General features: G+C 46.5%; 1 protein-coding gene across 1 annotated transcript in view; it reads left to right on the top strand.

The window, feature by feature from the left end:
• Window positions 1–25,802, top strand: part of TFDP2 (transcription factor Dp-2) — a 76,846-nt gene that overhangs the window by 7,401 nt on the left and 43,643 nt on the right. The window contains exon 2 of the mRNA XM_083178364.1: window positions 9,341–9,438. Within this exon, the coding sequence (XP_083034490.1) occupies window positions 9,436–9,438 (3 nt within the window). The 5' untranslated portion in view covers window positions 9,341–9,435. The remainder of the gene's footprint in view (window positions 1–9,340; window positions 9,439–25,802) is intronic.

Below are 25,802 nucleotides of genomic sequence, written 5' to 3'. Positions count from 1 at the left end.
GGCCACACTGCAGGTTGAATGCGCCAAACAGTACTTTAGTTGGGTTTAGGGGATTTATGCGACAAGTGCAAAATATTCGGTAAAATATAACTCTCTTTAGACGGGTGATGAGGCGTAATCAGTTTTGCATAGTCAATTTCCCCAATAGTGTCAGACTGAAAAACCAGTGACCTAATCAAACTTTGTGTACTATTAAATTCTGTGCCTCCCGCACTTCCCCACCCCTGTGCACAGCTGCGACTGCGTACGCACAAAATCAAATTATTATTTTTTTCCGCCTGCTTGCAGCGCTAAGTGAGCCAGGGCACACTCGGCGCTACGAAGGCCATGGGGAGAAGAAGACCACTGATGATGTCAGTGGCCCAACCTCCAGGGGACGCCCAAAAAATGCAACAACCACAAGGTGTCAATCACCCTGCAAACAGCGAGCAATAGCTAGCCTTTACTCGTTGCCTTGTTGTTTTTTTTTTGGTACTTGTTACCTAGCACGGCGCCCACGATTTTCAATCGTATGGCATCTTATGCATTGTATCGCATCGCATGCCATATAGCCGCATGCGATGCAATGCGATTTTGGCCCCCTATATGATTTTTTATTGTATAAGCACCCTAATGGCCACCCCACGCCACCTCCACTATGAACGCCAACCCGAAGCGCGGCGAGCGGCGGCAGTACGCGTCCTCCGACCTTTTCATACCCCCACTATGCACGTCGGCGTGGAGTTGATTTTAGATCGTGTCGCCACCTTTGGGCTCGCTGCGCTCGCCACACTATCTTAAATCAACTCTACGCCGACGTGGATAGTGGGGGTATTAAAAGGTCGGAGGACGCGTACCGCCGCCCCTCGCTTCGGGTTGACGTTGATACTGGGGGTGGCGTGGGGGTGCTTTTAACATTGTAAGCACCCATTACGGTGCTTATGCAATTAATAATCTTATAGGGGGACCATTTAACATTGATGGCATACAATGCGATGGTAAACGATTTTAAATTGTATAACATCAGGTGCCATCGCGTCACATCACATTGCATACCATTGTAAGGCTTATGGTATACGATGCGATGGGTGCCGTGCTAGGAAACAAGTACCTTTTTTTTTTTTTTTTTTTTACAAAGGTTTAAATTACCCAAATATCCTGCAATTTAGTAAAACTCCTTGAAGAGTGTGAATTTTGTCTGTAAAATGTACACAATTCGCTACTCGCATTGAGAAACCTTATCAATGTAGAACCCTTTTAAATGTTTGTTGTTTTACTTCTTTTCAACTGCTCATTATCGCCCTCTAGAGTGAGTGCATGGTTTTCATTTATTTATTTTCCTGCTTATTTATGCTAATAAATAATGCAGTTTAAAGTCATAGGAGGTTATTCTGGTTGACATGCAAAGCTGTGAAATTCGAGTTATTCAAACGCTGCCCGCACCCCTCCCCCCTTGAACGCCGAATATCCCCACACGCATGGGAATGGTTGTTTTGCATATAAATCCATCCACAGCCTTGGGTGCGCCCACTCGCACCGAGCATCTGCACATGCGCATAAATGCTTATGCACATGTGAAGATCAAATCAGAATCATTTCATAAATCAGTACCGAAAAGCAGTATTTCGATATTCTAGGAGGGATTACGTGATTTTGTTTGGTGCATGTATGACTGACCGCGTGATCTAGCTGGCCAGTGTCTGTGTACTTGGGACGTAGGCTATGAACCATTGTAAAACATATCCCTTATTTACCTGTGTTCTCTTGTGCACACTCTGCATGGAGTCTTTCCTGCTGTAATGTCTTATTCTGCTACACATAAGACAATTCACAACAGATCTGCTTCCAGAGAACAGCATACGGACATATGGAACACACTGTTTTTCCTTCCTTCTGGCAGGATAACTAAACAATATGAAGACAGAAAATGCAGGCTTTTGGGCTTTAGAAACGTAGAAACATAGAATTTGACGGCAGATAAGAACCATTTGGCCCATCTAGTCTGCCCCTTTTTTTTACCCTTCAGGTAATCTCAACCCTTTTTAATCCTTATTTCTTTGTAAGGATATCAATATGCTTATCCCAAGCATGTTTAAATTGTTCTACTGTCTTAAGGCCCCCATACACTACTCGATTTGGCCCCGATTGAAATTGGCCAAATTACGTAGGGTATGACATCTGATCTGATCCGATGTGCGGTCCCGTGCGCATCGGATCAGATCCAGATGTTGGACGGTCTGCACATAAGATTAATCATGTGCAGCCGTCTGGGGGAGCATCAGGAGCAGGCTGGCAGTGGGGACCTGTCCGGGGAGCGGCAGGAGCAGGGAGTGTTCCTGGGAGCGGCACGAGATGTACCTGCAGGCAGGGAGCGGGGACCGTGGCGCAGTGCAGGCTCAGAGCAGAGAGACCTGGGGCGCGGCAGGAGAGTAGAAAGAAATCCTGTTCAAAAGACTGGCGGGCGCTGATTGGCTGGGAACTCAGCCAATCAGCGGCCGCCCAGTCTTTTGAATAGGATGGTTTCTATTCTCCCGCTGCTCTGCGGTCCCCACGGCGAGCGGGAGAATAGAAACCATCCTATTCAAAAGACTGAGCGGCCGCTGATTGGCTGAGTTCCCAGCCAATCAGCGCCCGCCAGTCTTTTGAACAGGATTTCTTTCTACTCTCCCTCCGCGCCCCTGGTCTCTCTGCTCTGAGTCTGCACTGCGCCGCGGTCCCCGCTCCCTGCCTGCAGGTACATCTCGTGCCGCTCCCCGGAAATACTCCCTGCCGCTCCCCGGACAGGTCCCCACTGCCAGCCTGCTCCTGCTGCTCCCGCCCCCCCTCGGACCGCTCCCCGCTCCCACGGACCGCTAGCTCCCCAGCAGCTCCCCGGATTTTTACATGTGATAAATCGCATCTGAATTATCACATGTAAAAAATGGCACATCAAGTGCCACATCTTATCAAGCTCCCCCGGGGAGCTGCCGGGGAAGCTCAAGGGAAATCGGGGCTGACTTGTCCTTAGGACAAGTCGCCCTAGTGTATGCGGACCCTTAGCCTCTACCACCTCTAATGGGAGGCTATTCCACTTATCCACTACCCTTTCTTTCTAACATTTCCCCTGAACCTACCTCCCTCCAGTTTCAGTGCATGTCCTCGGGAAGGCTTTACTTTTCTGTAGTCACCCCCGTGCTCCATAAGTATCTTATACCTTCAAAAATGTAATCCATTAACTTCAGAATTTTGTTGTGTTTTGTTGCTAATATAGGTGCAAATTATATTGTACTTATTATATTGTAATTTTACCTATATTAGTTCGGCCAGTGTATTACTGATACACACTAATTAGTTTTATTGGCTCACAGTACTGAGGTTGTGAGTTCAATTCCCTATTTTTGTATGTCCTCGTTGTGTTTGCGTGGGTTTCCACAAAGGTACCTCAGTTTCCTCTCTCACTCCAATAATATACATATTGGTAGGTTCATTGGATTCTGACAAAAACAACAAAATATCCCCAATGTGTATGTGCACACTTGTATATTAAGGAATGTAGGGGGAAGATGCACCAGGCATTGGAGAGCATTAAATGGGATTAATCTAGCACAGTCTTTGACAAGATTGTGGGCCAGATTCTCTAGGCTTCAAAAGTGATAAAATGGAGAGTGATAAACAGCCAGCCAATCAGCTCCTACCTGCCATATCACAGACTGTCATAGAAACAATGGGGGTTAGTGCTGAGCTTTGCCCTAGTGTGTCTAAACCCAAAGTATAACCATATATATATAACTGTAAACATAAATATATATATGGGTATGAATGCAAATGGTATCTGACACAGTGGTGAGTATAAAGGTACTTTTACTGATTGTTACCGTACTCAAAAACAAGTTAAAATCCAAACAAATTACATATATGATTACAACAAATATCACGTATACAACAGTGATCTAGATATGCAGACTGCTCCAGATGACTGATTCCACAAAAAGCCTGCGCACCGGGCTTGTTGCCCGTCTTGCCAGGGTAAGTGTGAATTTGCAGACGTTTGCTGTGTTGTAATGGTGAATGTCTAGGTAAATAATATTGCGGAGTGCAGAATAGTCTCAGTCTGAGTGCGGCGTCCCGCTGCTCAGATATAGGTTTAGACTTCGGGTACCCCTTTCCAAACTCGTCACGATAGTGGTGCTGGGTGCAGGTTTTCGGATTTAGTTACTGTAGGTGCAGTTTAGGGTGTGCCAGTGTGCGGTCTGTAAACCTTGTACCCGCCGCACGCGTGTGGAGCCCACAGCGTGTAGCGGTCCCGGTAATTGCAGGCGTACGCACTTTGAGCGGGTGACAGGATCACCTCGCTTGACCGGTGGTGCCGGTATGTGCGTGGTGTCCCGTCGTCCGACTGGGAACCCTCCTGCCTCACGATCAGTCTCTGCCTCCTACTTACCCTTCCTTGCACAGCTGGATCCTGCCGTGCTGCGTCTTCAGCTTCAGCAATTACTGTGGCGTCTTCCGGAGTTGCGTCACGGATTTGCCGGGCGTAGTTTCTGAGGGGGGCCTGAAGGTAAAAAGTGTCTGTATTCCCCAACGCGTTTCAGCTTGCAAAAGAACGTCCATGAAGAAGGCTTTTGCAAGCTGAAACGCGTTGGGGAATACAGACACTTTTTACCTTCAGGCCCCCCTCAGAAACTACGCCCGGCAAATCCGTGACGCAACTCCGGAAGACGCCACAGTAATTGCTGAAGCTGAAGACGCAGCACGGCAGGATCCAGCTGTGCAAGGAAGGGTAAGTAGGAGGCAGAGACTGATCGTGAGGCAGGAGGGTTCCCAGTCGGACGACGGGACACCACGCACATACCGGCACCACCGGTCAAGCGAGGTGATCCTGTCACCCGCTCAAAGTGCGTACGCCTGCAATTACCGGGACCGCTACACGCTGTGGGCTCCACACGCGTGCGGCGGGTACAAGGTTTACAGACCGCACACTGGCACACCCTAAACTGCACCTACAGTAACTAAATCCGAAAACCTGCACCCAGCACCACTATCGTGACGAGTTTGGAAAGGGGTACCCGAAGTCTAAACCTATATCTGAGCAGCGGGACGCCGCACTCAGACTGAGACTATTCTGCACTCCGCAATATTATTTACCTAGACATTCACCATTACAACACAGCAAACGTCTGCAAATTCACACTTACCCTGGCAAGACGGGCAACAAGCCCGGTGCGCAGGCTTTTTGTGGAATCAGTCATCTGGAGCAGTCTGCATATCTAGATCACTGTTGTATACGTGATATTTGTTGTAATCATATATGTAATTTGTTTGGATTTTAACTTGTTTTTGAGTACGGTAACAATCAGTAAAAGTACCTTTATACTCACCACTGTGTCAGATACCATTTGCATTCATACCCATATATATATTTATGTTTACAGTTATATATATATGGTTATACTTTGGGTTTAGACACACTAGGGCAAAGCTCAGCACTAACCCCCATTGTTTCTATGACTACCAATTTTTTAATATAGTTCAGTCAGACTATATTTAAGTGCTTTTGAAGCTAGCCCGACCAGGGGATACTCAGTGCGCAGGTACACTCCCAGTATCCAATATCACAGACTGTGTTTGAAAAATCTGACTGGAGCTGATTGGCTGGCTGTTTATCACTCTCCATTTTATCACTTTTGAATCTTAGAGAATCTGGCCCACTGATTGGTTGCAATGCTATATTTCTCAGCACACAGCCCTGCATAGCGATGTGCCACTGAGCAATTGGTCAGGGACAGTGTTCTCCGGTGATTACTAGGATATTAATTGCCGGACAAAACCAAAGAGCGGGGCCACGCATCGCTATGGCCCCTACACACAGAGCGATGTAGGGGCATTTTCTAAGTGATCTAGTAAGATCGCTTAGAAATTAGCTCAAATCACCCCTTGTGTAGGCCCCAATACACACAGAGGGAATTTCAGGAACAGAGCATTGTGTCCCTCCTGGAAAGGCTCATGTTAGTGCAGTGGTTCTCAACTCAGCCCTCAAAGACACCCAACAGTGCATATTTTCCAGGTCACCCAGCAGGTGCACATGTGCACTCATTATTCACTGACACATTTTAAAAGATGGAGCTAATTATTTCACCTGTGATTCTGTGTGGAGACTTGGAAAACATGGACTGTTGGGGGGTCCTTAGGGACTCTTGGTTGAGAACCACTGTGTTAAGGGGTATGCTTGTATTGCAGCGCAGTTTTTTTTTTTATCTTGCTGTTCCATATCCTTGAATTTTTATTTAATGCGCGAACACGTCGGGCCACCTTAACCGCTATTGGATATGCAAATAAAACCCCAGTGGTTATGGGATCTGGTAAAGGAGCATCCATTTCTGAAGTAGGGTTATTTTGCACAGGTGGGAGGATGCAACTAGGATGCTTTTATCTATCAACATCTTATTTGGGGAGTAGCTGTACTTCCCCTTCCTGTGAAGTGACAGATGAACTATTCTCTCACATTATTCTGTACAGATTTGTGAATAGAGATATGTAAAAAAAAATATATATAAAAATAGTAAAATAATCTCTGCCTACTTCGTTTATTGGGCCATTAAATGAAAAGGTACCATTAAGTTTTCCGTTTATTTAGTTGTAAAATGTTTCTAGATTACACTTGCTGCATACTTGTCACCTCTCCCTGATGGTCAGGGATACTCCCTGACACAGTAGCAATCTCCCTGATTTCCTGAAGAGTACAGAAATCTCCCTGATTGTACCTTACCCATATTATGTCATTTGTTTTATTCTTGTACCGCTTTTGCATCAAAATCTGCCCTCAGACCCGGAATGGAACACTTCCAATTCGGTTGAGGCCTGGAATTTATCCCTGAGATATTCCCATGTCTGCACTGTTAACACTGCACACGGGTGGGCACAAGGAGATGGCATCCTATCCAAGCGCTGGGAAGTCAGCCAATCGTTCCCGAATTGTGCCGACGTCACTATGGTTGTTTCTGGACGTCCTCTAGCCTCCCTGCAGTGAATAAACAAGCATGGCATCCATGGGAACAAGGCAAGTGGGGCTCTCTGCGGGGGTGCAGGAGGGCAGGTAGTGGCTACAATAGCCTGAGTCCGGACTGATGGGATAAGGGAACAGAGCACACCCTGCTTCACCTCCTGAGGTGAACGCAGTCCGTGTGTTCTGGGGGGAAGGTGAAGCAGGGTGTGCTCTGTTCCCTTATCCCATCGGTCCGGACTCAGGCTATTGTAGCCACTACCTGCCCTCCTGCACCCCCGCAGAGAGCCCCACTTGCCTTGTTCCCATCCCCCATCCCCCCCCTCCACCCACACCCCATATGGTGTATATACACCCATGTGTATCAGCTAATAAAATATTTTTATTTTATCACATCCACTTGTCACATCGTCATTGTTACAATATAAACCCAGCCTCATACAAACAACATTACTCCTTTTTACAGTTTAACGCCAGAGCGCTAGTCACCCCCGTATCTTTAAAGTTTAACCCAGGTTTGGACAAACCAGACTTAGCAGCCGGCAACCCAGGCAGAGCGCCCATCTCCCTCTCTCTCTTAACATGTATTATGGCCACTTACAGTATATGGAACCACTTGTGAGTAGAACACAATACACGAGCAAGCCCTGAATCTATCTATATGTGTTTGTTATCTGAAAGTGGATCTTGCCAACCGCTTTGCAGCTTCATTTTATTTGGATGGAAGTAAGATTTATGGCACAGCAGCACACGTCCACTATAACGCTGTGTTCATTGGTGTTGCTTTCACAACCTCCCTGCAATGCCTCTTCAAAAGGTGTCAACTTGCTGTCTTGTATAATATATATATATATATATATATATATATATATATATATATATATATATAATGTAACTTGTGTATTATCACGGCGCCCGATTTCATCTAAATCTTATACGATTTAGCGTCTGATTCGATCCGCGATGCGATTTTCCGCAATTTCCTGCCGATTTGCATGCTATTCCATCCTTGCACACCCTCACTATCCAAGTCAGCCCGAAGTGCGGCGAGTGGACGCGGTACGCGTCCTCCTGACCTGTTCATACCAAGTAATAATGGGTTTCCCTTCACTGCGCTCGCTACGCTTCAGGATCATTTAACACGTCCCCTTCGGGCTCGGTGGCTCGCCACGCTTTATATAATCAACTCCACGCCGACGTGGATAGTGGGGGTATGAACAGGTCGGGAGGGCGCGTACCATGTCCACTCTCCACGCTTTGGGCTGACTTGGATAGTGGGGGTGTGCAAGGATATATATATATATTTACTCTTTGACAACATGGTTTCCTTTCTACATACTTTCCTTCTCTCCCTGATTTTCCATCTTATTGAGTTTTACTAGCCTACTACCACATTGTAGTCAGTGGGGATTGATATGGAATCCCGACAAGGGGGGACTTGGATCGCCCCCCCCTTGCGGGCTCGCTACGCAGAGGGCCCGGTGCCTTGCTACGCTCGGCACACTTATTTATTCTCCCTCTATGGGTGTCGTGGACACCCACAGAGGGAGAAAGTGTCGGGATTTTGAATGCCGGGATTCTGACCGCAGGGATTTTAACTGCATCCCAGTCAATGTACCTCCTCTGCCATTCATTGGGTATCTGGATAGCTGAGAGACAAGGTCTAGGTCAGGGATGGGGAACCACTGATCCTCAACCTGTTGTTGAACTATACATCTCAGCATGCCCGGCTACAGCTTTAGCATGTCCAAATAGTAAAACTATAGCAGGACATGCTGGGATGTGTAGTCCATCAACAACTGGAGGGCCAAAGGTCTAGGTTGACACAAGTTTTTTTTTTTTTAACCCCATGCTATAAAATCCACGTGGACTCTGATTGGGAAAGGTAAAGGAGGCCGATACACTAATTGGGGATCCATGTGCTCAGGTGTCGACATTGCCACAGAAAAAGTGACCAACTGATGCCGTGCTTTTTGTGTGTCGATCTTTTTCATGCCGACCCTTTGTCAATGTCGGCATTGTACACGTCAGCCTTTTGCGACCTAGACATGGTCTGTGAGCTATACCACACCCCATTCATTGCTGTAGCTGTACTGAAAATGAAAGTCAGACAGTAAAGGAGTCTGATCATTCTGAAACTTAAGTTCAAACTTCAGAACGCATGTATGGAGATTGGGCTCTGCTTGTATGCTAGAGTACGGAGATGATCGTCCCAGCATGACAGCCATTTGTGTGTTTGTGCCATTTGGAGCCCCGCAGGATTGTCCTTATACTGTGCTGCAAGTAGCTGGGTGTCCTATTGTATGAGAATTGTTTTTTTTAAGCTCATGGGAACTTTCATGTTACGGTTCATTTATAATGTCTGACGTGTGCTCTTTCCAGGCTGGATGACAGAGCAACTGCATCTCTGACCTGCTTGTAAAAGTCTGCAAAGGGTGTTCTACGCTGATCCATTCACCGTGAATGCTGAGCTCCCAATGGTGAGTACTCAGTGACTGCTAAGAGTATACATAGTATATATGTCATTCATATCTGTCCCTGTCCCATTGGCTTACAGTCGAAGTTTCCTATAATACACTAGGACTAATGTCAGAATTCAATTTAACAAAAGCCGCGATAAAATGAGCGATACCGCTAATATTAGTCCTTTTTGATACCCCTTTCACATCGCACAAATAACCCGGGTCTGACCTGAGTTGTTGCTGGGTCGAGCCGGGTGGACGTGCAGTGTTAAAAGGCCTTCTAAAAATATGGGTTAAAAGGTGGGTTAATCCAGGGCTTCACAAATTTTTAAAAAATCTAGGAGCCAGCTTGAAAGTGTAGGAGCCAGACAAAATAGAAATAGGGGCAGTGCGCGCCGAAGGCGTGGACATTGTTTTACAATGCAATGCCTATTACACGTCACATACCCATTACATGTTATTCCACATGCCATAATGCCCATTACACGTTATGCCACATACCGTTATGCCACACACCGTAATGCCCATTACACATTCTACAAAACACCGGCATGCCCATTACATATAATAGCACATTGCTCATTGCTAATGACCCCTGTTTGAGAAGTGGGTAGTAGTTTCCCTCGCTGATCCACACAGTGCGAGAATCAGGAGGCGCAGCGGCTCTGCAGGGACTCCTTGCCCGGCGTCTGTAAGGATGACGCAGGGAAGGAAGGTCAGAGGCTTCTGGCCGCCCTGCAGTCCCTGGGGACTTTTATTGGCTGCTGCAGGAGTTAGGACCAAGTGTATTTTTTAAAATGCGTTCTGCTCCTGCCGCTGCGATCACGGGGAGGGGTCCCCCCTGGCCTGACAGGAGGGGGGAGACGGGTGGTCGGGCTGCTGACGACTAGATTCTGCTTCCTCCCTCCCTGCAAAAAATTGGGTTGCCAGGTACCAGAATCTGTTCATTGTGGTGACCTGGCGCCCGGTATTTGTCAAGCCCTGGGTTAATCTCAGGTCGGACCTGAGTTGCTGCGCAGTGTGAACTGGTAATTCAGGTCAATCAACCCGGGTCTCGTTCACACTAGATGGAGTTGGCAGCGTCATCTCCAAGCACTGCTTCCGCCCCCCATGACGGTCCGCACCACACCCCATGGCTTATTGCCTGGTCGCTGTGGGGGACCTTGCTTTGCAAATGCCAAGTTGGGACGGACCCGTGTGCAAATCCTGGGTGTAAAAGTGGGTATGAGTGATATTGCTCATTTTGTTGCCTGATGCATGCTCGCGAAAGTTGTTAAGAACCCCCTCCTTTGTCAGTGCGTGCACAGATGACGGGAGCAGATTGTTAACGAGGGTCATGCAGAATTAAAAAAGCTTAAATGTAAATGCAAAATTAACATGTGGTGCTATTTATACACTTTCAGACCAAACTGTCATTTTTCAAACCCAGCCTGTAACATGTGTTAGGAGCTGATTGGCTGGTTGTTTATCATACTCCACTTTATCATTTTATTTCTTTTTCTGAAGCTTGATATATTTGGTGCCTAAGTCAGGACCCGGGATTGAATGCCGCCCTTGGAGTTGCACTCCAAAAGTACATAGGGAAAAGACACCTATTAAAAAGTCATACAGATATATATTGCGTTGGACAGATTTGTAATGTCTACAGATTATGTTGCATTCTGGGTATGAAATTTTATTAAAGACAAATATAAAGTAAGCTATGTTTTAATATAGCTACAATGCTAATAAATAAAGCATTATCTTTTGTGGAGGTTAGTAAGCAATTAATTATTGAATATGGTTTATATATGTCTCTCAGCTGCTTAAAAATTGTATTTGCACCTCAGGCTGGCCCCATATTATTGCTGGCTTGTCCAAGGCCGGTGTAAGGCTTCTCAGCACCGTAGGCATAACTTCAACCTACCACCCCTGAATACTGCCACCAATAACCACATTGCAATCCCTTAAGGCATACTTGCCTAACATTCTGTAATAACAGGGAGGCTCAAAAATATTGGGTGGTCCTCCCAGCCCCCCAGGAAGGTAGGCAAGTCCACTGCTTTCCCCAGAGGTCTCCCTTTGCCACCCACAACAGAGTACAAAGAGGAGGGGGCAGCAAAGTAGGGAATTATGCAAAGGAAAGTATGGAGTTGAGGTCTTAGAAGTTCCACAGCAGCCCCCTGCATTAAGTACAACAAGGATCATCACAGACATCCTTGATTTTTTGATAATCAGTCTTGATAATCAGCCCCCCCCCCCCAGATCCCGGCGCCCTAAGCAGCTGCCTAATGGTAGAGCCGGCCCTGGGTTTGTCCTTTGCTGGCGCTTAGACATGATCTCCAAGCATTGGTGATCCAGCAATCTGCATACTTTCAGTGTGCCCCAGGTTGCGTTTTCATGTTGAAGACTACCTGGGTTGATCCCAGATTTGTCCCTGGTTGCGATCTGGCCTGAATTTCTGAGGCTCTGAGGCACTGAACCTGGGTATTCCCTTTCACACCAAACCAGGACCCAGGTTGTCCCAGTGTAAAAGGGATGTCAATTGTCTCCCATGCAAAGTGTCAGTTGATATTAAAGCAGTGGTTCTCAGACACTTGGAACCACAAACAGGTCAGTTTCCAGGTCACTGGGCAGGTGCACTGTGTGTCACTAACTGTCACATTTAAAAAATCTACAGGTGACCTGGTAAATATGGGTCCTGAGAACAGGGATATATGCAGCTGGAGTGAACATGTTTAGATTCCAAATATGACCACTAGCATACAGATTTATCCTTGCTCATCACTGGTGCATCTATAAATTCTTGCTTTTGTTTACATACGGGCACATGCGAATAGGTAGCCGCTGCCACGATTGGGGCAAGTGTGAGAAAACAGTCATTTTTCAAACCCAATCTGTAACTTTGCAGATAGGAGCTGATTGGTGCATTATCACCAGCCACTTTATCACTTCACCGAGCTTGATAAATCTGCACCTTTGTTAAAGGCAGCAGACTCCTTATGGCACCATATAAATAAAAGATAAAAATACTTACTGCAATACTTTTATAGTGTGTGTTTGTATATAGGTATAGGATTTTTATCCAAAACATAGAATATTTGATCTTACATGCACATAATTTCCAGCTCTTACACAGAGGAAACCGTTTTCTACCCTCCTCATTTCCTTTTCTGCAACCAGAACAGGAAAGACTTCAGTCAGATTCAGCCTTGGTCCATAATAGGGTTTATTTTATTTTTTTCTTTAGCTGTTTTGTAAATATTTGCTATATATCTTATAGGCAGGGTTGCCTACTTTTAAAGTCTCCTCTCTGGGAAAAGCCCGGAGAGAAGACTGTGTCAGCAGCACTTCACGGGGCCTGATGTAGACGTCATCGAGTCCCGCCCCCCAGCACGGCAAATCCTGCTTCTTCAAGGAGGTGTCGGGGCTTGATGGGGTTTGCATCTTTAGCCCCTCCCCCTAAACGCTGAGCATTGCAGTAATTTACTGCTGCGCCAGGGAGATTTGGGGGGGTACCGCCAGTATCCGGGAGGGTTGCCCACCTTTCCGGGGGGCCAGGAGGGGGACCTGATTTTCAAGAGCCTCCCGGCCATTCTGGAAGGGTAGGCAACCCTGCTTTATAGGTGTTTTTTAATAAAATCTAAAATGAATGCTTCCTCTCATTTAAGGCCCATACATACTAGGCGATTTTTTGAGCTCAAATTAACTCCCTTTTCCCATTTTGAGCTATTTTGAGCTAAAAATCTTCCAGGGTGTATGGGTGGGCAGTGAGTGCAGATGCACGTTTCCGCATCATCCCCAGTCGCCGCCGTCAGTCACCCTGTATTACAGGATGAGTGAACCACATTCCATGGTCTCCTACTATGGAAAGTGGTTCTCCCCCAAGGAAAATCGCTGGGCCGGGCGAAAATCTGATTTATCACATTGTTCATGGGTAAAACATCTGATAAAAGGCTCCTTATGCCCAAGAGGTTTTCAAGATTGTATCCCATGCCGGAGGAGCATGTTAAATTGTGGGAAAAGATTCCACTTGTGGATGTCCCGGTTGCTAGGTTGTCTAAGACTACGGCTTTACCTGTGCAAGAGGGTGCTGCATTCAAAGACCCAGTGGATAAAAAATTGGAAGGTTGTTTGAAAGCAGTATGGTTTGGCCAAATACATTGTGATCGCTGCTTCAGCCTGATTCAGAAACCTTTGCTTTAGCAGAAAAGTTCAAGTGTGAGGCTGGAGAAGAAGGCGTTAAGATGGCGTCAAAAGTGTCGGCCATTTCAGTGACAGCTAGGAGAGCCTTATGGCTTAAGGCTTGGGAAGCTGATGGCAAGACCAAGAAGTATCTAGAAGCACTGGCTTTTAAGGGGGGAAATGCTTTTTGGCTCAGAACTGGAATCCCTAATCAAATAGGCCACAGGGGGGAAGAGCACTTTTCTTCCCACAACAGCTGCTAAGCAGGGAGCTTCTAGGTTTGCAGCTTTTTGCTCATCCTTTCGTTCCTCCGTTCAGGGGTGGGGGGGGGGGGGGGGGAGCTTTCAGCAGAGGGCAGCCTGGTAGAGGAAGGTTTCCATCTGGAAAAGGAAAGGCTCCCAAGTCCCGTTTTGGTGCCTTTGCTAGAAAACAGGTTGCCAAGGGGGAGGAGAAGCCCTCCACATGATGGAAGTGGCGGGCCACCTTCTTCTGTACAGGGACGCTTGGGCTCTCTCCACCCAGGATCCTTGGGTTCACAATGTAGTTTCCCAAGGATACAGGATCAATCTCAGGGGAGTCCATCAAAAGAGATTTCTTCCTACACCCTTAACGAGGGAGTCTCGCTTGAGAAAAGCCCTGTTGGGGGCGGTGAAGTCTCTTCTCGAGAAGGGTGTGGTGATTCCGGTACCTCGGGAGGAAAAGAAGAAGGGATTTTACTCCATTATTTTCTTGGTTCCCAAACCAAACGGCTCATTCAGGCCTATCATAAACCTGAAATCATTAAACCTTCATCTGTGGGTGGATCACTTCAGGATGGAATCTCTGAGGACGGTTCTCTTGAGCATGGAATTTGGAGAATTCCTAGCATTCATGGACATTCAAGATGCCTATCTACACGTGCCTATTTGCAAAGAACATCAGTCTTTGTTGCGTTTCGCAATAGGCGATCTACATCTGCAATTTCAGGCCCTCCCTTTTGGGCTGGCTACAGCACAGAGGGTGTTCATGAAAGTGATGGCAGTCATGGCGGCAGCTCTCAGACTCAAAGGAGTTGTGATTATCCCGTACCTGGACAATCTTTTGTTCAAGGCGGAGGCAGCAGAGAAGTTGCAAGAACATCTCTCGGTTGCAACTCATTTCTTGCAAGGCCATGGATGGATATTATATCTACCAAAGTCCCATCTGTGTCCCACGCAAAGACTACAGTTTTTGGGAGTAAATTTGAACTCACACCTTCATCGTGTTTTCCTTCCAGAGTCGAGGGCCAGAAACGTCTGTTAGTGTAGGCCATTCTTCCATCGCCCAGTTCGGTATTGCAGTGTCTGAAACTACTGGGCAAGATGGGTAGCGACTTTTGAGACCCTTCAGTACACAAGGTTCCTTCAAGCCCTTTCCAATGGAACATCCATTTGGACGGGGAATCCGAAGTCCATGAAACAGGAAACCGTTCTTCTGTCTCAGGAGACACGGGACTCGTTACTGTGGTGGACAGATCTGGAATCCCTCCAGTTGAGCCACTCCCTTCTGTCATGGGATTGGTTGGTTGTCACAACCGATGCCAGTCTCAAGGGCTGGGGAGCAGTAACCCTGTACCTAAGGTTGCAGGGTCTGTGGTCCAGTGTGGAATCATCCTTGCGATCAATAAACTGGAGCTGCGTGCGGTCTGGAAGACACTTCTGCAGGCAGAAGAGTTTTTCTGAAGGGGTCTCCCATTCGAATTCAGTCGCTGCCAGCCCTCCTGTCACCCTATTCAATGTGGCACATGCTCAATGCCCCCCTGCCTGCCCCAGAATTTGTGGGGGAGGGCTCCCGGGGACACAGGCAGCAGAAGCTGCCCCCCCCTGCTGGCAGGGGACAGGAGTAGGGAGCCGCTTAACTGGTCCCGCTCGTAATAAGCCGGGACCAGTGTGCAGTGAATATATAAATATCTAATGAGTGGCTCCCGGCTCCCAGCCCCCTGCTGGCGAATGTGTAAAAAAAAAAAAAATTTTTATATATATTAATATGCTTCAAGCACATGAATAAAAATAGCATGCACATTCACAGAAAAAAAAATCAGATTTTTTGACACCAAAAAAAGAAAAAAAAACCTTTATTGTAATAGATCACTTTCCAATCACTGAATCATGGCAAAAATCAGGGAGTAAGCAATTAGCCATCCTAGCATTGAATACACTCTCGGCGAATCCCAGTGAAAACCCTATTGAAATACACCAGTGAATTGCAGCGAGCATGAAACTGTGAATTGCAGCGAGCATGAAACTGAGAACTGGCTAGCAGTCACTGTTCACTTTCGGTGAACAGTGAACATTGAATAGGGTGAATCACATTTTCAGTGAAACAGATTCACCGGAAGGAGTGGAAACAGCTCGATTGGCAGAAAAAAAACGGTGAATCGGGAGCATTGAATACTGGCATTAAGGTGAAATTTTAATAGATTGAGAGATTCAGAAAGTGAGAGATTTGGTAAGAAATCTCCAGTTTTTTTTAGTGGCAATCATTTACACTGCAAAACCAGTTTGATTTTGCAGTGTAAATGATTGCTGCTTTAAAAAAAACCCTGGAGATTTCTTATCAAATCTCTCACTTTCTAAATATATCATCTTATTAAATATTCCCCTTCATTTTGGCTGCATTTTGCTTTTAGTGCATCCAACTATTTTTCCACTCTAGTCACCATTTTCTGCCTCTTCTGCACTATATTCTGTCCCATCTGAATGCAATCTCCTCTTGCAGTGTTTTAGCATTCCTTCAGATCTGGTCCTCTACAACTCTGTCTGCTCCCTGTGACCGCTCTCCTCTTTTACACTCTTCCTATCTTTGTCTGGTTCTTCCTGAATCCTCAGTGTTTTAGTTAGGGGAGCACAGGGGTGTGTTTTGTTTCCTCATGACAACCTTCTCAGACCCCTTCAGAATTTATACCAAACTATACTTCATTTCTACAAATGTCTACTTCTCTTTGCATTGTGTTATCATCATAACATAGCATTTAGTATTTCAACATGTAGTCAAACGCTGGTCAGTCTTGATTTTGAGACCTATTAAGCCTGGTCAGGTGATAATGCACCAGCCAATCAGCTGTGTTTGTGGCAGTTAGGAGTTGATTGGCTGGTGCGTTGTCACTCTCCAATTATTTACCACTTTATCACTTTAATACATCTGCCCCACTGTTTGTAGTGTTCTACAATAACATTGAAAGTACTCAACCTACATTTTATACTCTTACAAGTGTTTGTGTCATTGTTCAGTGAAGCATAATACTTCTTATAGTAAATGTCAGTTTATTCAGTGTCTGGAGGTTAGCTATGCAGATGGTGTATTATAGTTCACAAAGAGCTGTACTGGAGGATATGATTTGTGTGTATAGTACAAAGAATGTATGCCATGGGAGGAGGACAAGGTACAGCATACAGGGGAGCGGCGGCAGGCTGCGGTACTTTTCAGTTAACAATGTAGAGGATGTCTGTTTTTGACAGGTGTTGATGGTTGTGTTATATGACAGGAACTTGTAACGTCTCTTCAGTTTTCTCTCTCTTATTGCAGGCATTTAAAGGAATGACAAGCTAACTGTAGTTCTAAATACATCTGTAATATGCATCTGTGCAATTAGGTCACTTATAGGGGGAAATTTACACAGATGTGTTTTCTAGTTCACATGTGATGTTGCTACGGGCAACCAATCAGATCCTGTCTACTATCTTTTAGAGCAGTAGTTCCCAACCTGGGGTACTAGTACCCCTGGAGGTACTGTGCAGACCAGTTGGGGGCACTTGAAAATAACATTGGCCCCCTATGCGATGAAACATTGTATAAGCACCCTAAAGGGTGCTTTTAAGCACCCAAATGGGTGTTTACAATGTTAAATGCACCCCCACGCCACCCCCCCACTATAAACGTGAACCCGAAGCGTGGCGAGCAGCGGCGGCGGTACGTGTCCTCCGACCTTTTCATACCCTCACTGTCGGCGTGGAGTTGAGAATAGAAAGTGTGGCGAGCGCAGCGAGCCAGACGCATGGCGAGCGGACGCGGATACCTGTGAAGCCCGCGAGGGGACGCCGATACCTGTGAAGGTATCCGCGTCCCCTCGCGGGGCTCGCCACGCTTCGGGCTCGGTGGCTCGCTGCGCTCGCCACACTTTCTATTCTCAACTCCACGCCGACGTGGATAGTGGGGGTATGAAAAGGTCGGAGGATGCGTACCGCCGCCCCTCGCGGGCTTGCTGCACTCGCCACGCTTCGGGTTCACGTTTATAGTGGGGGGGGGGGGGGGGGGTGGAGTGGGGGTGCATTTAACATTGTAAGCACCCATTAGGGTGCTTATACAATTTTTAATCGTATGGCCTTGTATGCCATACACAATGTCATACAATTTTTAAATTGTATGACATTGTACAATATCGCGCGATGTCGCATCGCATACCATCGCATGCCTTATGGTATGCGATGGGCGCCGCTATAATACACAAGTACCGAAATGTCTTTTGATGGCGGCAGAAGACTCCCATTACCATGGAGACGAACCACGTTGTGTCACTTTTGGTTCTGTCTGCAGCGTCATTAGTGTCTCCTTTTGCTTTTACCTGACCAGCAATCCACTAGGAGCTACTGTACCTACGCTGGCCTCAAACATCAGCAATCATCTGCCCCATGTCAGGTGTCGAGAAAGCAGTGGCATTAATCCTACAGGCATTAGTGGGACGCCCGATGACAGTGCACAGCCAGCGGCCAGACACAGAGGATTATTGACTGCATACTACTCCTCCACTACTCCTCAATATAAGGACAGGCATTAGTACACGCATACTGATCACTTTCACTACACTCGTAAGTACTGTGGATACTGTATTTTAAATTGAGATGAGGGGGTACTCATAAATTAAATGTCTAATCGAGGGGTACGGGAGATAAAAAAAGGTTGGGAACCACTGTTCTAGAGGGTGCTAAATAAATAAGAAGTCGATTCTGTTTGGTTGCCCATAGCAACATCACATGTGAAATAGAATACACATTTTAGTAAATTTCCCCCATAATGTCAGGTAAAGATGTGTCCTCATACATCTAGCTTTAATACGCCATTGAGCGTGGGATGCCTGGTGTAAGCGAGCCACCATGTCCCAGGCATCTTTTATTGCCGCAGATGCATGTTAGTGGCAGTGCCACTAGTACTCACGAGGAGACTGTGCCTATTAATGTGATAGGATTAGTGTTCATTCTAGCAGGCTGGATCTTTAAAACCCCATGCAATTCCTCTTCCCTGGCTGGGGTGTCAAACTACTGTATTGCTTCTGGCATATCAGTGCTGAAATACAGACCACACTGTGTTAGAAGCACTACAGCAGAGAGTGACACCCCAGACAGGGAAGAGGAACTGCAAGGGTTTCAAAAGGTACAGGTTGCTAGAATGAATGAACGCTGGGCGTTCCCATGGTAATGAGGCCATGACGCACATGTGGGGGGCGGGCAGCTGACATCACCGGATGTCAGCTACCCGCCCTGTCCTTGCACATATATTAGTCGCTCTGAACTGCGTGCACTGGAGAAATCATTCGATGGTCGGCGACCATCGAATGATTTCTCCCCGCCTGCGAATGGATGATTATGTAAATTATCCATTCCCAGCTGTGCGGGGGGCGAGGCGGGGAGGCGGCCAGCACTGCAGTCAGAGGGCGGCGTCTGATGGACTTGCAAGGCTGCGATTTTCGCAGCCTTGCGAGTCAATCAGAATAAAGCCTTAAGTCCGTAGATGGAACAGAACTTGTATTGGAAATATCTGCTATATATATGCTTGTGTAGTGATACAGGGACTCAGTCGCACACAGATATTCAAGTGTCCTATATCAAATCAATCAGCATGCTGCGAGAAAGATCTATCTTTGTTTAAAAATTAAAAACGCAGAAAAGATGCCATAATGGGTTGTTTGGCATGTATGAGGGCACTTTTACTCTCCCTCTCTCTCTCTTTTCTCTCTCTCTCTCTCTCTCTCTCTCTCTCTCTCTCTCTCTCTCTCTCTCTCTCTCTCTCTCTCTCTCTCTCTCTCTCTCTCTCTCTCTCTCTCTCTCTCTCTCTCTCTCTCTCTCTCTCCCCCTCCCTCTCTCTCTCTCTCCCCCTCCCTCTCTCTCTCTCTCCCCCTCCCTCTCTCTCTCTCTCCCCCTCCCTCTCTCTCTCTCTCCCCCTCCCTCTCTCTCTCTCTCCCCCTCCCTCTCTCTCTCTCTCCCCCCCTCTCCCTCTCTTTTTTGTGCCTCTGTCTCTTTTTTTTTTTTTCCATCTCACCCTTTAGTTGATTTCAGCATCCAGCGTTCCACAGGGTCTGTACTCACACTGTTGATCACTATCTTATCCAGCACATTGGCCTGAAGGAGTGCTATATATTGCAGCGCTCCCTTCTAGTGTACAGTATCTACCATGTTCTTGCCTTTACTCCCACAAGGCTCTGTTCTCAGCCCTCTGAGCCCTGTGTACTGGGAAGCAAATTCGTTCATCTGGCCCCCAGAACCTCCTCATCACCAATAACCCTCAAATCTACTTCTACCCTTCTGTAATATCTAGCTAGCAGCCTCTGTTACTTCAGCATGGAATCCCCAATGCTGCCTATATCACAGAGATTCTCATCATCATGCCTCCCAATCAGCACCTCTCTCCAGTCTCCTTCACAATCAACAGCACAAAATTGACTCCATCCCCCATGTCTGCCCGCTCGGTGCTACCCTTGATTCTGGACATTGCTTTTTGCTTCCACCTTTTTTAAAAATGTATTTATTTTTTTCAAAAGCTTTTGTATTAACAAAGCGCCTTGAGTCCTGTTGGAGAAAGTGCGCTATATAAATAAACTTACTTAACGGTTATAGAGCAAAATCAGTAACAATAAAGCACATTTGAACTGATACTTCAAAAAACATAATAATAATCATCCTTAACAAAAATTCACGAAACCGCATTGATCCATACTTGCCTACCTGACCCTCTCCATGAAGGAGAAAATGCTCTGTTCCTGGACTTCCCTGGTAATGTATGATTGCCATCACCTGTGGTGAAACACCTTTCTTATCAATTACCTAGCTCACCACAGATGACGGCAATCATACATGACCAGGGAAGTCCAGGAACAGAGCATTTTCTCCCTGAAGGAGTGTCAGGTAGGCAAGTATGCATTAATCACGTTGATCAAACTATCAATCAAATATTATCAAATTAAAATAACAGTAGACAAAACTACTTCCAAAAGGCGGTCCGTTACAGTGGGTTTCTAAATTGTACCATTCAGTAAAATGTGCCCCTTAAATTATTGGATAGAGTGTGTACATATGGGAGCTAGTTGTCAAAACATTTCTTTGTCATTTTATTTTTACTTAAGGACGTTTCCGTCTAGTCTGTAGAAAATAAAATCGATATTATAGGGTGTACAGTAAGAGTTGAATGCTTCAGGCATCCGTGGAGATCCGTTGGGACTGAAGGTTGTTTTTTTTAGTGGCAGAAGCCAATTTTATCAAAATAATTTGGTTTCCTCCTGATAACACAGTGGGGGCATCTTTTGGCTATATCCCCCAAAAAGCCCAGCACTTTTAAGTTTAGAAAAAGATAATTTCAAGGAGTTTGTAATATAATCGTGTAATACTCCCAGAGAACCTGTACCTGGGGACATGACCACAACCAATGGACAATATCTGCCTCAGATTCTCAACATTTATAACAATTAGAATTCACAGATTCACCGATTATTAAAAATGTTAGTCTAGAGGTAAAATTAGATTTTTTTGGTGCATTTCCATAAAAGACATTGATATAAGTCTTAAGTATTTGTTTCATAGAAAAATCTAGAAATTCTGTTGTCTTAACAAATCAACAGTGCCCGGTTCTATGTTAAGAGATGTTGGGATGCATCATATGAAAATAAAGTTGAGAAGTTGTGAATTGGGAGCCAATCCTATTGCTTGCATCCATCTTTTATATTTTGCCACAGCAATACTGATTTTTCCACTTGTCACTTTGCACATCCGTGCAATGACATACATGTCCCAGCATCCAAAATAAAAGGACTGACTCGCCTACAAAGCTCTCCACAAAGCAACCATCATAACATGTACACCTCCTGCCAATATAATCTCCTCAACGCTCCTTTAGAGGCAGCTTTGACATGCTCTGTACTTTGTATGTGCTAGCCACCCCTCACAACTACTTGCCAGGCTCCTCCATTGACCATACTCCCTTATGAAATGCTTGCTGTGCCCTGCCATGCTCTCCTGCAGCCTTCATCTCTTTACTCTGTAAAAACTCATCTCCTTACTAACACCTCCTTTTTCCCCAGGTAACTAGGGCCTTCCCCTTTTCCCCAGGTAACTAGGGCCTTCCCTTTTTCCCCAGGTAACTAGGGCCTTCCCTTTTTCCCCAGGTAACTAGGGCCTTCCCTTTTTCCCCAGGTAACTAGGGCCTTCCCTTTTCCCCAGGTAACTAGGGCCTTCCCCTTTTCCCCAGGTAACTAGGGCCTTCCCCTTTTCCCCAGGTAACTAGGGCCTTCCCCTTTTCCCCAGGTAACTAGGGCCTTCCCCTTTTCCCCAGGTAACTAGGGCCTTCCCCTTTTCCCCAGGTAACTAGGGCCTTCCCCTTTTCCCCAGGTAACTAGGGCCTTCCCCTTTTCCCCAGGTAACTAGGGCCTTCCCCTTTTCCCCAGGTAACCAGGGCCTTCCCCTTTTCCCCAGGTAACCAGGGCCTTCCCCTTTTCCCCAGGTAACCAGGGCCTTCCCCTTTTCCCCAGGTAACCAGGGCCTTCCCCTTTTCCCCAGGTAACCAGGGCCTTCCCCTTTTCCCCAGGTAACCAGGGCCTTCCCCTTTTCCCCAGGTAACCAGGGCCTTCCCCTTTTCCCCAGGTAACCAGGGCCTTCCCCTTTTCCCCAGGTAACCAGGGCCTTCCCCTTTTCCCCAGGTAACCAGGGCCTTCCCCTTTTCCCCAGGTAACCAGGGCCTTCCCCTTTTCCCCAGGTAACCAGGGCCTTCCCCTTTTCCCCAGGTAACCAGGGCCTTCCCCTTTTCCCCAGGTAACCAGGGCCTTCCCCTTTTCCCCAGGTAACCAGGGCCTTCCCCTTTTCCCCAGGTAACCAGGGCCTTCCCCTTTTCCCCAGGTAACCAGGGCCTTCCCCTTTTCCCCAGGTAACCAGGGCCTTCCCCTTTTCCCCAGGGAACCAGGGCCTTCCCCTTTTCCCCAGGGAACCAGGGCCTTCCCCTTTTCCCCAGGGAACCAGGGCCTTCCCTTTTCCCCAGGTAACTAGGGCCTTCCCTTTTCAGGTAACTAGGGCCTTCCCTTTTCCCCAGGTAACTAGGGCCTTCCTGTTTTCCCCAGGTAACCAGGGCCTTCCTGTTTTCCCCAGGTAACCAGGGCCTTCCTGTTTTCCCCAGGTAACTAGGGCCTTCCTGTTTTCCCCAGGTAACTAGGGCCTTCCTGTTTTCCCCAGGTAACTAGGGCCTTCCCCTAGGGAGAGCTGCTTTTTGTAAATTAAATGCATTCTGTTTCAAGCATTAGTGTGTATTTATACTGGTGTGTTAGGTGCATGTTTTTCATTATAATGTTCCATTTCGCCCTCTAGTGGATTTTGATGGTGCTCACACCTAAAACTCTACTGTTCTCTCAGTACACTAGGGTGACCAACTCATCCCTTTAATCCGGGACACATATTAATTACACAGGTTCTTTGGCTGGCTTTCACCTGGTTTTAAACTGCCACAGAACCTGTGTAATTATTATGTGTCCCGGATTAAATGGATGAGTTGGTCACCCTACAGTACACTTTACATACTTATAGCCTCATTTTACCAAAGACAGTAGCAAATGAGTTAAATTACTTCTGCTTACCAGCAAAGGACTCTAGTTACCTACCTAATGTGACCTATTCCTAAATACCTCCTATATCCCCTTGTATTTTGTAATATGTTTCATCTATACTGTAGCTCCATATATTCAGATGTTTGGTTAAATAAACAAAGAAAAAAAGGACACTGCTACTGGTGGTTATTCAGATGTGATAGGAATGATGAGCAGAAAAAATGTGATTTTCTTGAAAGATGTAAAATAAATCAAAGCATTAACCCCTTCCTGACAGAGCTAGTTTTTGCGTTCCTGACAGAGCCATTTTTTTCAAATCTGACATGTCTCACTTAAGTGGGGATAACTTTTTTTTGCTTTTACTTATCCCAGTGATTTTGAGATTGTTTTTTCGTGACACATTGTACTTCAAATTAGTGGTAAATTTGGGTCGATACAGTCTGTGTTTTTTTGTGAAAAATACCAAAATGTCGTGAAAAAATGGAAAATTTAGCGATTTGCAAAATGTTAAATTTTCTGCTTGTGAGACAAATAATCATACCACTCAAAATAGTTAATAACTAACATAGACCATATGTCTACTTTATATTTCCATCATTATTTCAACTTCCTTTTAATTTTTTTGGACACTAGGAGGCTTACAATATGAATAGCAAATTCTCAAATTTTCAAGAAAATTTCAAACACTGATTTTTTTAGGGACCAGTTCAGTTCTGATGTGACTTTGAGGGACTTGTATGTGAGACACCCCCATAAATGATGCCATTTCAAAAACTGCACCCCTCACAGTATTCAAAACAGCATTTTGGAAGTTTGTTAACCCTTTAGGTGTTTCACAGGAATTAAAACAAAGTGTAGGTGAAATTTCAAAATTTCATTTTTTCTTACGGCCAGTGGTGGATGCTGGGGTGTGGGGTATTCCGGGCTGGAGGTCCGGGCACCAAGGAGTAGAAACTTCTTGTGGCTAGTGCAGCCCCAGGCTCCGCCCCCCTAATACCCCTTCCTGTCCTCAGAGACCAGTTTTTTTCCTTGGTGCTCTGAGGAACAGGCACCACGCTAAGGAGAGGGCATTTTTAGCCCTAGTTTACTTCTATTTTTTTTTTTTTTTTTTTTTAACACAGCCGTCAGACTCGCAGCGCTGCTGCGGCTGACGGCAGAGACCTCTCCCGGCGTCTGGTGGACGGACCTGTCGGCCGCTCGCACCAGACACCTCAGGCACTTGGAGGGAGCTGCAGCCGGGAGAAGCACAGGTAAGCGGCTTCCCTTTGAAGGGGAGCCGGATATCGCGGCTCACACCGCCGGCGGAGGGGGCGCCGCCGGAGGCCTGGCAGCAGTACTCAGCTCATGCTGAGAAACCGCTAGACCACCAGGGGTTTCTGCGTAAGCATCTCTCTCTGCGAAAAGGGAGTTACGCTGGTGGTTCCAGGAGGGGACGGAGTACAAGATAACTCCGCCCCCATGCTCGCGGCAATGGCCTGTCCTGGGTTCCCGCCGCGAGCGCTCCTCTCCTCCCCCCTGTGTCACAGCGGGGGCCATTTTAGCTCACTTGCTACCTGCCTGCTAAACGGAGAGGAGCTTAAGAAATCGCCCCCCTTTGCCTCCACTGTTATCAGTGACAGGTTGTATTATCCTCACCTCACTTATATGGTGAAGGTGTAGGAAACAAAGTGCCGAATCCTGTGTGTATGTGTTGTGTGAGGGATTGAATACTGCAGTGTAATTTTTCTGTCTTTGTTATTTTCCACAGTTTGTTATGTTGATGTGAGTATTCATATACCACATCTCTCTCTGTAGATCTGACAGAGAGCGCAGTATTAGTTCACTGATTTTTTTATTTAGTGACTGACAATTCCCACATACAATATTACTGGTGTATTTGGTTAACTCAGGTTACAAATTTACTGGGATACATACACATATCATGGCAGAAAAGGGGAAATCCCGTAGGCCTGGTCCCGCTCCAGTGTTGCACGCATATACTTGCACAGTGTGCAAAGAAAATTTTGCTAGTGCAGAGCAGAACCACACAGGCCTCTGTGACCGTTGCTCTCAGCCGGGGCCTAGTTCGCAACCCAATGCGGATGTTCCCTGCAGACCGGACTGGGCGGCAGACCTGTCCTCTGCGATGAGGGAATTAGCTTCCCAGCTGGCAGCGTCACGTAACCCCGCTGCCGCAGCGGCTCCCCAAGTCCAGCCCCAGCCAGAACCTGCTTGGGTAGCAGGCCTATCTCAGTCAGTCCAGGGTTTGGTGCAGGTTTCATCCTCACTACAAAATGTTCTGACAGGGTCTAGTACAAATAGACCGTCCAGGCGTGAGGCAACTCAGCCTCCTTTACAGGACACAGATGATGATGAGGGTAATACAACTGGAGACGATCAGGACGGGGATGCTATTGATATAGTGGAT

This window comes from Crinia signifera, chromosome 3 (assembly GCF_055691185.1).
Source record: "Crinia signifera chromosome 3, ASM5569118v1, whole genome shotgun sequence".
Taxonomy (NCBI): domain Eukaryota; kingdom Metazoa; phylum Chordata; class Amphibia; order Anura; family Myobatrachidae; genus Crinia; species Crinia signifera.
The sequence above is the reverse complement of the archived record's forward strand: the minus strand, read 5'-3'. Positions and strand labels throughout refer to the sequence as shown.